This window comes from Grammomys surdaster, unplaced genomic scaffold, assembly GCF_004785775.1.
Source record: "Grammomys surdaster isolate TR1022 unplaced genomic scaffold, NIH_TR_1.0 126248, whole genome shotgun sequence".
NCBI lineage: Eukaryota > Metazoa > Chordata > Mammalia > Rodentia > Muridae > Grammomys > Grammomys surdaster.
In genome coordinates, this window is record NW_021621048.1 from 6,029,928 (window position 1) to 6,043,275 (window position 13,348).

At 40.8% G+C, this 13,348-nt stretch overlaps 1 protein-coding gene across 1 annotated transcript in view; it reads left to right on the forward strand.

Moving 5' to 3' along the window:
• Positions 1–666: 666 nt before the first annotated feature.
• The window catches only part of Xrn1 (5'-3' exoribonuclease 1), a 91,783-nt gene continuing 79,101 nt past the window's right edge, over positions 667–13,348 (forward strand). The window contains exons 1-3 of the mRNA XM_028758974.1: positions 667–813; positions 8,873–9,105; positions 12,313–12,410. Of these exons, the coding sequence (XP_028614807.1) occupies positions 739–813; positions 8,873–9,105; positions 12,313–12,410 (406 nt within the window). The 5' untranslated portion in view covers positions 667–738. The remainder of the gene's footprint in view (positions 814–8,872; positions 9,106–12,312; positions 12,411–13,348) is intronic.

Genomic DNA, 13,348 nt, shown 5'->3' on the forward strand with positions numbered 1-13,348 from the left:
AAATAGTGATTTTAACGATCCCAGGAGGGGGCAAACCTCAGTATAAATGCAGTGTCCAATACCTGTCTTACTTAAGGTTTCTATTGCTGTTATAAACACTTAAGACCTAAAAAAACTTAGGAAGGAGAAGGTTTATTTAGCTTACACTTCCACATCACAGCCCACCATCAAAGGAACTTGAAGGAGAAATCGAAGAAGCTATGGAGGACCATTGCTTTCTGGCTTGTTCACTCCGCCTTTCTCACATACCATAAGACCACCGGCCCAGGGGTGGCAGCAGCACACAATCAGATGGGCCCTCCCGCATTGATCATTAATCAAAACATTCCCACAGGCCAATCTGGAAGCAGCATTTTTCTCAGTTGAGGTTTCCCTTCCCAACGACTCTGCCATGTCTCAAGTTAACCTAAATCTAACCAACTGTCCCTTAAACGTTCTCATTACCATCTGCAAATCCACACCTCAATCAATTGGCATCGTAAACCTGAGCTCACCTAATGCACAGATCATGCCTCTTGCGGTGTCACCACCGAGTATGGAAGAGTAGAGAGGCAGCGGGATAGACAGGACCCACCGCCCACCCGCGCCGTCCTGCCCCTCTAGGCCCACGGTTTGCTCTATGGTCTGGCGGACCTTGTGTTGTCATCCTCCGAGCGACGGCCGGAGGCGGCGGCGGAGGCCCGGGCGGGGCGTTTGGTTTCGTTTCTGCACCGGCTGGAATTAGTGTCGACGGTCAAAATGGGAGTCCCCAAGTTTTACCGATGGATCTCGGAGCGGTACCCCTGCCTCAGTGAAGTGGTGAAGGAGCATCAGGTGGGTGAGCTCAGGCCGCGGCGCAAAAAGCGGGCCCGCGGGCCTCTCTGCGCTGTGGGACCCCGGCCTTCCAGCTGCCTGTGGTGCTGGTCAGCGGCCGGACGGGAGGAAGAGAAGGGGGAACCTAGCCTTGGCGGCCTCCAGGTGAGCCGCACCGGGTAGAGGCAGGTCAGGTCAGAGTGGCTTGCCGCAGATCTGCGCCCCCTTGGGAGAGCACTCCAGGACTTCCAAAGGAGCCCTTAGTAGGAAGGCTTTTAATGAGTCCTTTCTGTCCTCCTGGGAACTGGACCTGGCGCTTCGCTTTAGGCTGCGAAGCTGTGTGGGACGTCTGGGGTCCCTCATCCCTAGCAAAGCAACAGAAGGTATACAAGCAATAACGTCCCTGTGGTGGAATCGCGGAGTACTCCAGCTTTGAAGAGCTGCATTTAACCTCGACGCCTGGACCGGTTGCTGTAGCTAGCTCGTGTCTTAGATTTTTGATACTTTTTCATGCTCCTGTTAGCCCCCAAACAGTACCGACCCCCTATTGTCTAAACGAACAAACGTTTAGATGGAGCGCAGGGATGGGGAGGATGATGCTTAAAGGCTTTGATATGACAGGAAGACCTCAAAACATTATTACTAATACTTAGTGTATAATGACTCCACAGCAGCCTTTATGTGAGTTCTTAAAGTGTGTATTTGTATGTTTATATACTAGAATATATTTGCATGTTTGAATGACGGAGGAGAGAAACCAAATGTTCTAATAGGTAAACTAGACTTTGAATGATAATTTAGTGTGTCACATTGAATGACTTTGATAATGACTTTGGTTTACAGAAAAAAAAAAGCCGCGTTTTTGAAATTTGTATAGCTAATTAAATTACTTGTGATAAGTAGTGCTGTATTAATACTGGGATTTGTCAACTATATGGGTTTTTTTTAAGATATCTATAATTCTTTTGCTATTAAGTTTTGATATGATAGTTGGCATATAAAAGAAGTCTTATAAAAAGTTCTAAAATGCTGACTTGTCTTCTACTTAGTTAAGTTTAGATGGTATTTATTTGGTGGAGTTAAATTTAGATGGTATTTTTTCAGGGAGAAAAATGAAAATGGAGACATTGTTTTTCTTTTTCAAGATCTTTTTTTTTTTTTTTTTTTGACAGGGTTTCTCTGTGTAGTTCTGGCTGTCCTGGGACTCACTCTGTAGACCAGGCTGGCCTTGAACTCAGAAATCCGCCTGTCTCTGCCTCCCAAGTGCTGGTATTAAAGGCATGCGCCACCACTGCCCGGCCTTTTTCAAGATCTTTGATCCAATAAATATTTTATAGCATCTAATGTGTTCAATAACATTTTCATTCTGTGCTCTTTGGTCACAGACATTTATTTGGTTAAAATATCTTGGATTGTTGCAAAAACAAACAATCTTTTAAAGCAACATTGCGACTCGGAAAGCAAGATAGATTTTGTGAAAGTTTTACACTAGATTGAAAAATTGAAAGTAAATATTGCTTTAAAATTACACTGAAAGTAAACTTTAAAACTTGTTGCATCAGTGGAGCATGGTGTCCTACACCTTCAATCCCGGCAGAGGTAGGTAAATAGACAGACAGATGTACACACACACACACACACACACACAGAGGATAGAGAGATGGCTCTGTGGTTAAGAGCCCCAGTTATGAGAACCTGGGTTTCTAACATCCACAACTGTTTGTAAATCAAGTTCCACAGCATGGTACACAGACCAGGCAAAACACCTATACATAAAAATAAATAAATACATAAATAGAAACTTGATGTATCAAAGTTAGGGCTTTCACAAATATTTTATTTAACAGAAGACCAAAAGAGGGAGACTAGGAGGGGAGGACCCAAGTACCCACATAAAAGCCAGGAGTAGCATAGAGCACCTGTAGCCAGCACTAGAGCACAGGGACAGGCAGAGCCTGAGGGCTCACAGGTCAACTAGTCCAACTGATTAGTGAGCTTCAGGTTCACTGAGATGCCCTGCCTAAAAAAAACAAACAACAAAACTAAATGAAGAACAGTTTCCTGTGGGTGCCAGGGTGAACAGGAGTGTACCTAGAGGGAGAGGATGGGGAGCTATATGTTTTGGGAGGAGAATGTGGATGGTATCAGCACAATTACTCATCCTTTGAGTCATCACATGAAAATAGAAAGAGAAACTAGATAAAGTCTATAAAACAATTACAACAATTCATGTGATACAGTATCCCCATGTTACTGAGTCAAAATACTACTAACAGGGCAAACTACCAAGAGACAGTGATGAACTTGTGAACAGAACTCCAGAATACCCTGTAAGTTTCAATAAGGACTGTACTAGCCAATTAGATAACAGTACCTAAAACTAGGTGGGGGGGGGTGTTAATTTTTTAAAGACTAACTGAATGAAGGATCTGTCAGAAGAAAAAGCAGTATCTCACCTGTACATTCAAAGCTGGCCTACCAAGGGACCATTATGCGGCACAGTATGCCCTAAGGAGAGGTGGCTGAGAATAAAATAAATGTTATCATGGAAGGGATACTAGAAACATAGAAGAAAATTATCCGGTTGAAAGGAAGAATTAGCTGGGCGGTGGTGGCCCACACCTTTAATCCCAGCACTTGGGAAGCAGAGACAGGCGGATTTCTGAGTTTGAGGCCAGCCTGGTTTACAGAGTGAGTTCCAGAACAGCCAGGGCTATACAGAGAAAGAGAAATCCTGTCTCGAAAAACCAAAAAGAAAGAAAGAAAGAGAGAAAGAAAGAATTAGAGTCAAGGGATCTTTAAAAATACACTACCATTTTTTAAAACATTCTGCAAAAGAAAGAGCTTGTCAAATTGAAGCTTTTCTGACGCCTCCTCATTCTAAAGTGCAAGAAATGTCAGTTCATATAAGAAAACAACAAAAAAATATTAAAAAGTATTGAGGCCAAATGACATACCTTTATTTGTTCTTATTTTCAGCTTCTTTTTTTGTTTTTTCGAGACAGGGTTTCTCTGTGTAGCCCTGGCTGTCCTGGAACTCACTCTGTAGACTAGACTGGCCCTGAACGCAGAAATCCGCCTGCCTCTGCTCCCAAGTGCTGGGATGAAAGGCGTGCGCCACCACCGCCTGGCTCGATTCTTTCATTTTTATGTATATGACTGTGTTACCTGTATACCACCTGTATGCCTGGTGCCCCTAGAGATCAGAAGAGAGTCGTGGATCCTTGGGACTGGAGTCACAGTTGATTTGTGGATCACCATGTTGGTGCTGGGAACCAAACTTAGGTCCTCTGCAAGAGTAAAAAGTTCTCTTAACCATTGAGCCATCTCTCCAGCCCTGAATACAAGCTACGTCCCCCACCCAGCTGTGGTGATACACATGTGTAATCTTAGCACTAGGGCAGCTGAGGCAGAAGATGGCCATTTCAGAGCTAGCATGAACTACAAAGTAAGACTTTATCTCAATAAAAGCAAAGACTGAGCCAGGCAGTGGTGGCGTATGGATCAATGAGTTCAAGGCTAGCCTGGTCTACAGAGCAAGTGTCAGGGTTATACAGAGAAACACTGCCCCTGCCCCACACCCAAAAAACAAAGACTTGAGTGTCATATCATATGTGTTCCCCCACCCCAAGACCTAGACCTGGCGTCCTAACTACTCTAGAGGCTGGTTTGCAGAATGAGTTCAAGAACAGTCTGAGTAACTCAGAGAAACTATTTCACAGTAAAAACTTTACAAAACAGCAGTGGGGATATAGCTAGCTCAGTGGTAGAATACTTGCCTAACCCACATGACATTCTAAGGTTTAATTCTCCAGTACCACAGAAAAGGGGGAGAGAGGGGCAGAGGCTGGGATTGTGGCTGCAGAGTTTAATGTCCCAAAACTGCTGGAGGGGAAACAACTTTTTATTACTGTGTATTTATTATGAATGATACACGTGTGGGAATGTGGGAGCATGTCATGGTGCATATTGGAAAGGTTAGAGAACAATCCTCAGGGGTCAGGTTTTGTGCTTCTACTGTGAGTTCCATGAATCCATCTTAGGTTGTCAGGCATGAGGCATTTTATAGGCCAAATGATTTATGTTTTTACCAGGGCCAAAAGATCAGACAGACAGGGAGACAAGAGACAGGAAGCATGGACAAGAACACCTAGTTGTAAGGCTAGTTGTTTAAGCTGGTCTTCTGTAGAAGTAGGTTCCAACAGAATCTTCCTCCTTCCAATGTCCTTATGTAGGTAGGCCTCCAGCAGAAGGTGTGGCCCAGATTAAAGGTGTGCACCCACTCCTAGATCTGGAATTTACTTTGTTCCAGGCTGACCTTGAATTTAGTAACCTGCTTACCTCAGTCTCCTGGAACTAAAGGTGTATACTACTTTGCCTGGACCTAAGCTTTTCATGGCCACTATGCCTCAAGATCTCCATGTCAAGATCCAGGTCAGAAACTAGTGTCTTCCAACCTCAAGATCTGGATCACAGGTGTGCGTGCCCTCCATTTCTGGATTGTAGCTCATTCCAGATGTAGTCAAGTTGACAACCAGGAATAGCTATCACAATCCCTAAAATATTTTTCTATGCTAGACTGGCTATTTCTCAGCTGTGTTCCCCAAATTACTTACTGTTTGAATTTTGCCTGTTTATGCTCCATCAGTCTGTCCTCAGGGAGTACTGCCCTTAGTCACATGCTTCTAGTCTATCCCAGCTAATGGAAACCTGCTCTCTCTGTCGTTTCTCCCTCCCTCCTTTCTTTCCTTCCTTCCTCTCTCTCTCTCCCTTCCCCTCCCTCTCGTCTTCTCTTCCCCCTCTCTCCCCCTCACCTATGACCCCAGCTAGAGAACCAAAGCCCATCTACCTCTTTTCTCCCTAGTAATTGGCTGTCAGCCACTTTTATTTCACCAGTTAGAGAATAAAACCGAGCAAAGTTTACACAACATCATTTGGTGTACATGAGAAAGTGCTTATTCTGGACTGCAACCAGATCTTAGGGGCTAGTATTTAGCATTAGAATACATAGTAGCACCAGACCAACCTCCATCAAGCCTCCAGTCACACATGTTGCTCTGCAGACATTCTTCTCAGGATGTCCACAGTACCTTTTGTCTTTCTGGCTGATAAAATAATTTTAACTTTGCTTCAGTCTCACTCATCAGGAAATTCTGTTCTATGGTGGACAGCAAAGACCCAGATGTCCCCAAGATTCTGAGAACTCTTCAGGCTACACTGCTGACAGAGGCCACATTTGTGGCCTATCCTGCTGACAATTACATTCCATTTCATTGTGGATGAGCTTCTGGTTTGGTTTTAGAGCCAGTAGCACCACACTGAGAAGGGAGGAGATAGCAGTTGTGGTCAAGGTGTAGTTCCTGGCATAGCACTTGACTAATATGCATGAAGCCCTGGGGATAGCTGTTGTCTAATGTGTAGAAAGCCTTCCTTCCTTTTTTAAAATCCACTAATACAAGCCTAATCACTCCTTAGTAGAAAATTGTGCTTGTCTGAGACTTCCCATAGGGTGGATGTCCAGAAAGGAAAGAAGGTAAACACATATTCTTGACCTGTCTTCTTTACAAAAATCATACAACTAAATCATAAATCGTTAGAGCTGTATAGCTCTTTGACCTAGCACAATGCTATTAAAATAGCTAAACCTCTGGGACTAGAGGACTGTGTAGTAAAAAAATGCCCCCTGTTCTTTCAGAAGACTGGCATTCAGTTCCCAGCACCCAGGTCCTGAGGAGGCTGTCTATGTAACTAAAACTGTCTTTTGGGGTGACTTACTGTGATTCACTGTCACAGAGACTCCTACACCATCCCTTGTTCTTGGCTGGAGACCCCCATCTTGGAGTTTCCAGAATCTCTCTGGCTTGGCAGATCATAAAGAACTGATGCTCTATTGGGTGAATTTCTGCCCCCACTGCTTTCTGTTAGATGTCTCCTGTCCTCTATGACATTTCTGTCAGATGTTCTCTGCTTTCTGCAATGTTGGTGGGCTTTGTTCTTCTCCAATCACGTCTTTTTCTTCTAACCACATTGAGTGCCAGATGTAAATGTAACTTGTATTATCCTGAAGTATTTGTTGTCTCGGAGACAGTCCCAAAAGCTTATATGGGTACTTATTTAATGCTATAAAGTAGAAGTTTTAGATAAATGTTTGGCAGTGTTTAACGATTTAAAACTTGCTACCCTCAAACCTCACAAGGCATGTCATTTTTCAATAACAAGCAAATATATTGTTACCTGCAGGTTTTTACTAAATAAATTCAAGTTAATTTTCTTTAATTAATATATAAAAGAGGCTAGGCAAAAATTCTTTGATTATACTAGATAGAACTGGCTAGTTACAGCCATTTAGCTTTGTGTTATTGTACATTTGTGTCAATAGTGTTCCCATTACTTACTTAAAACAAAAATAAATGAAAACCAAAGTTCATGAAGATCTTAAAAGTAGATAGCACAGGCTGTCACCTACCCCTGCTGTTAAGGCCTAGGTAACTGTTACATATCTAGCCTGCTACCTTGTGTTGTTACTAATGTTATAAGGAAACTTATGTTGTTATTACAACTGTTACTAAGAAACTTTTTCATGCCCAAGTTGGTTGCATATTCTGTTATTGTCTGTATTCTTGGGAAAGAATCACAATAGAATAAGTTAGAACTGCTTTGTATACTTACCCACAACTGAACTAACTACCAGGTAGTACTTCCTGCACCTCTGTATAAGCTTTTATGGTTTTTACTTTTATAAGCTTCCTCTAGGATGGACCCCAGCATAAGAGAGACACCTGCACCTATTTAGAATAAGACTTCCATTTTGAGTAAGGGTCGAGTAAAGTTTTAAGTTTTCTAGACCTCCTAGGAACTGACATCCTGATTAGCAAATTAAGACATAAACGTTAGGCAAGGCAAGTGCCCTGCCACAGTTGAATACCCCAGCCAATGGGAGCAGGATAAATGGACAACAAAGACATGTGCCTAAAGAAATCCTTTATCCATAAATCCTGATTGGTGAAATAACTTGGCCCAGATATTTGTGGACCTCAAGCTTAAAAGATCTATAGAATTCTAACTGAGCACTGCAGTCAGCTCCCAAGTCTGTCCTGCAGCCCTGATCCATCAATCCTGGGGGAATACTCAATAAACTATCCCTGTCTGAGCTGTCTGACTGAGATCAGTGTTCCTGTGGTCTATGAGGCAACTCCTGGACCCCAATACTACCAAGCCCCACAGTGACATCAAGAGTCTGACTTTCTAATGTTATCAGGTCATCTCTTCTGCCTCCATTTACAGATAACCTGACCGTTTGCTGTTTGTTTGTTTGTTTGTCTGTCTGTTTGTTTGTTTGTTTGTTTTTCTAGACAAAGTTTCCCTGTGTAGCTCTGGCTATCCTGGAACTCTCTGTAGACCAGGCTGGCCTCCAACTCAAAAGAGATCTGCCTGCCTCTTCCTTTGAGTGCTGGGATCTGAAGCATGCACCATCACTGCCCAGCTTCATAATCTAAGCTTTTAAAAACTAATCTTACCAAGTAAATGGCTCTGATTGAGTGAACTAAATGTAAAATTAAATCTCTTGTAAAATTTTTTAATACTCTTTTATTAAGTTTTTTGATGTAAAGACTTGGTATTTTCCTTAATTTAAATAAATAATTTCCTCATAGTAAATTTGATGAGGCCACTACATAACTTGTCTCTATTACTAGTTCCTTCTATTTGCTTTCCTTTACCTGCTTTATTCAACTGTAATTATTTAAGTTTTTTAAGGTTTATTTTTAATTCTATGTGTATGTTTATGTGTCTGCACATTTGTACAAATGCATGTGGTACCTGAGGAGGCCAGAAGAGAGCACTGAGTCCCTGCGGGCTGGAGATGTAGATGGTTGTGCACAGCCTCATCTAAGTGCTAGGATTCAAACTTGGATCTCTGAAAGAGGACCCCTGGAGTTTTTATATAATCAGAATACATTACATCCTGGCTTGGTTTGGTTTGACTTGATTTCTGTTTTGAACTATGGAAGAATCACTTTTCTTAGGCATGAAAATAGTTACAATAATTAATAATCTGGAACATATTGTTTTTGCTTTTTAGATTCCAGAATTTGATAACCTGTACCTGGATATGAATGGAATTATACATCAATGTTCCCATCCTAATGATGATGATGTTCACTTCAGAATTTCAGATGATAAAATCTTTACTGATATTTTTCACTACTTGGAGGTGTTGTTTCGAATTATTAAACCTAGGAAAGTGTTCTTTATGGCTGTTGACGGTGTGGCTCCTCGAGCAAAAATGAACCAGCAACGTGGGAGGCGTTTTAGGTAATCATGTAAAACAGTTGACAAAATACAGTGCATCTTCTGTTTATATTTGTTTTCTATTTAAATCCTCAAAGTAATTGCTATATTACTTAATATCGCTTTTGACTAGTCAAGTAATAACCAGTAATTTTGATGACTCATCGTATCTCAAGTTCGTGTTGGATTTCGTATAAAGTCACTGTTCTCAGTCACAAGTTTCCAACCTCGATGTGATAATCTGAAAAGTAGAGGTCTTGGTGATCTACCTTGATGTAGTACTGCAGAGTAGACCAAGAGGTTCGTCTAATGACAACCATTCAATAAACCTCATTGAATGACCAGCTCTTAGTCTAGATGATGATTTTGAGTAAATATGGGCCCTAATTGGGCAGTAAGGCAAATGAGATTAGAAGTAATTGATGGACTATTGGAAGAAAGTTCAATTAGGAACTTGGCATCATCATTACCACTGTGTCGAAGTAAAAGGGTTAGAGATAAAAAGAGCCTTAAAATCAAAATTCTGCATGTGTAGGCCATATCTAAACAACAGTGAGACTGAACTATAAACTTGTGTTTGGTGAGTCATTAGCATAATGAAAGACCCTCTAAACATAGGGCAGGATAAGGAATAACAGAACTGTTTATGCATCAAATGTGGGAGTTGTCAGAAAAGTTGGGGCAGTGCCTTAGGGAGAACTCCCAGTGAGACCAAGGAAAAGACGGTGAAGAGTATTGATTTAACTATTAAAAGGAAAACAGTCCCAAAATGCTGAAAATACTGAGACCCTTAAATTCAAAGGCACTCTTTTAAAAAGATTTATTTATTTTATGTATATGAGTACACTGTTGATCTCTTCAGACACATAAGTAAAGGGCATCAGATCCCATTATAGATGGTTGTGAGCCCCCATATGGTTTCTGGGAATTGAACTCAGAACCTCTGGAAGAGTAGTCAGTGAGTGTTCTTAACTGCTGAGCCATCTCTCCAGCCCAAGATGTTTTTCTTAAATCGAAAATTTAGATTTCTAAGGACTACTTAAAGAGTTGACTTAATTAGAATCTCCATGTTCAAAAAAATATTTATACTAGACTGCCATAGTATTTATTAAACTAGTTTTAGGGAATCACTAGCATAAAAATTCATGTTAAGATTCTGATGGTGCAGTGCCTTTATTCCAATATTTGTGAGACAGATCTCCATGAGTTCAAGGTTAGCCTGGTCTATATAGAGAGTTCAGCCACCAGAAGGTGTCAGTGTATCTTAGCTTTGTCTACTAGTTCTATATTAGACAAAATAGATACCCTACTCATTGCTTCATAGCAGCGAGTTACTAAGTGCTGGCCTCTCCTCTGGTCATTCTTCTCCCATTGCTGAGCCCCCACCCCCAGCAGCCCTAGAGCCTCAACTGTCACATTAATATCATCAGACTTCCTTCCCAAAGTTTTATGGAGCCATCTAACTAACAAAAATCAACTCATTTCCAGAAACCTAACTTCAGGAAAGCCTGGCAGCTCTATCTGTTTTTAACTTCATAACCTTTTCAGTATCAGAAGTATAGAAGAATACTGGCTAGGGATTGAGGACTATTCCATTTTAACTATCACAAACATATAGTAAATGTTAGACTGTCACCAAGAGTCCCATGTTTCCTAGAAAGTCCCCCAGCATCTTCATACTTTTTAATCATTAATGTCTTAGCTCTGAATCTGCCTTCTGGATTTTATCCATACTGTGCCACTAAAATTTCCTTACAAGAGCTCAGGCTTATGTCCTACTCCAAAGAATAAGTCTGCATTGCTTCCTCTGCCCACAGTATCAGTGTTCATCCTTCTTTCTTTCTGGAATTTCTTTTCATGACCTTCATTTGGCTTTGCTCTGCTTGTGCCATGTTTGACTCTATCATATTTCCTTTCTCTGCTTCTTTCTTCTTAAGTTATCATTAAATTAACTTCCTTGAAAGCCAGGTTTGATGTAGCATGCTTTTAATACCAGCACTCTGGAGGCAAAGGTAGGTAGGTCTCTATGAGTTTGTGGCCAGCCTGATCTACAAAGGAAGTTCCAAGATAACTAGGGCTGTTACACAGAGAAACCCTGTCTCAAAAATACTGATGATAATAATAATAATAAAACTACATCTTTGAGTCTATATCCTGATCCCTAAGTGATCACATCTAATGACTTTGATTACTGTGTCTGTGCTAATGACTCCCAAATTTATCTTTATGGTGTTTTTCTCACTCCCTAGTTCCTTTGTATTGAAATGCTTGCTGAATGCCTCCTTTTGGATAGCCTAAATACCAGAAGGCTAACCATGTTCAGAACTGAATTAATCTTCCCCAAGCAGCGTTTTCCTTTAAATTTTCTGCTGCCATACTGTGTGATGAGCTGCCCCACCCAAAGTCTAAGAGTGATTTGTGCTCCTTCTTATGTCTTCATTCGTTACATCTACAGCCTGCTTATACATGTTGTCATCATCTTTGCAGAGTCTAGTCTTTCAGAGGATGCTTGCATTGTCTTTCCTTACCTTTCCTTAGTAATCTTTTCTATGTTACAGCTAGACTAAACATAGCTATTCATTATTACCTCCCTTGTAAAGTGTAATCTTTAAAACCTAAAGTTATTTTTGTTATATTCTGTATACTCATATCATTGATGATTAATAAAATATTAAAATAATCAAATGATATAATTAAATATGGCAAACATAATTGACACTTGAAGCTTTTGATCTTGTTTCTGGAATAAATTAGCTATATATTTATGTTAGAATTATGTAAGTGATTATGTAAGTGTTTGTAATGATTTATGTGATTTTTTACTGTTTTAATGTCCAGCTTCAATAGTCTTCACATTAAAAAAGAAAAACCTCAATTCTGTAAATAAAAGCAAGGAATTCCTGGACTTACTCATTTTTATTATAATTATTTTTAAAAATTTACCCTGGCATGGTGATGCACAGTTTTAATCCCAGCACTGAGGAGACAGAGATAGGCTATTGTCCGTGAGTTCAAGACCAACCCAGTCTACAGATCTAGTTCTAGAATAGCCAAGACTACAGAGAGAAACTCTGTCTAAACAGAAGTATATACATACATATACATATATATAAATTCTGAACCATAAAGTTGACAACTTTGTTTTATTTGTAAAAGCTACTAAATAATGGTTTGTGTAAAAATGTTTATTTTATAGAAAATGTAAGATACTTTTTCTCTTTGACTTTTAAGGTCAGCCAAGGAGGCAGAAGACAAAATTAAAAAAGCAATAGAAAAGGGAGAAACACTTCCTACAGAAGCCAGATTTGATTCCAACTGTATTACGCCAGGTAAATTGACTGAGGGATATTCTAAAGATGTAAGATTGCAATTGAACTTTTTTTTTCTTTATTTTTTTTTCATTTTTTTATTGGATATTTTATTAACATTTCAGATGCTATCCCCTTACCCCATTCACCCCTCCTCCTGCTTCTCTGCAGATGTGCCCCTACCTACCCCCCTCCCACATCCCCACCCTCGAATTCCCACACACACGGCGTCCAGCCTTCATGGGACCAAGGATCTACTCTCCCACCTATGTCCAACAGGGCCATCCTCCCTTACATATACAGCTGGAGCCATGGATCCCTCCCTAAGTGCTCCCAGGCTGGTGGTTTAGACCCTGGGAGCTCTGGTTGGTTGGTATTGTTGCTCTCCTCATGGGGCCTCAAACCCTTTCAGCTCCTTCCGTCTTCACTCTAACTCCTCCATTGGAAACCCTATAATCAGTTCAATGGTTAGCTGTGAGCATCTGCCTCTGGATATGTCAAACTCTGGCAGACCTCTAAGGACACACCTATATCAGGCTCCTGTCAGCATGCACTTCCTGAAATCCACATCAGCGTCTACATTTGGTGACTGCACATGGGATGGATACTCAGGTGGAATGGTCTCCAGATGGCCCCTCCTTCAGTTTCTGTCCCTCACTTTGTCTCCATATTTGCTCCCATGAGTATTTTGTTACTCCTTCGAAGAAAGACCAAAGCACCCTGACTTGGTCTTCCTTCTTCATGAGCTTCATGTGGTCTGTGAGTTGAATCTTGGATATTTCAAACTTCTGAGCTAATATCCAGTAATCAGTGAGTGCATACCATGTATGTTCTTTTGTGATTGAGTTACTTCACTCAGTATGATATTTTCTAGTTCCATCCATTTACCTAGGAACCTCTCGAATTCATTGTTTTTAATAGCTGAGTAATACTCCATTGTGTAAATATACCACATTTTT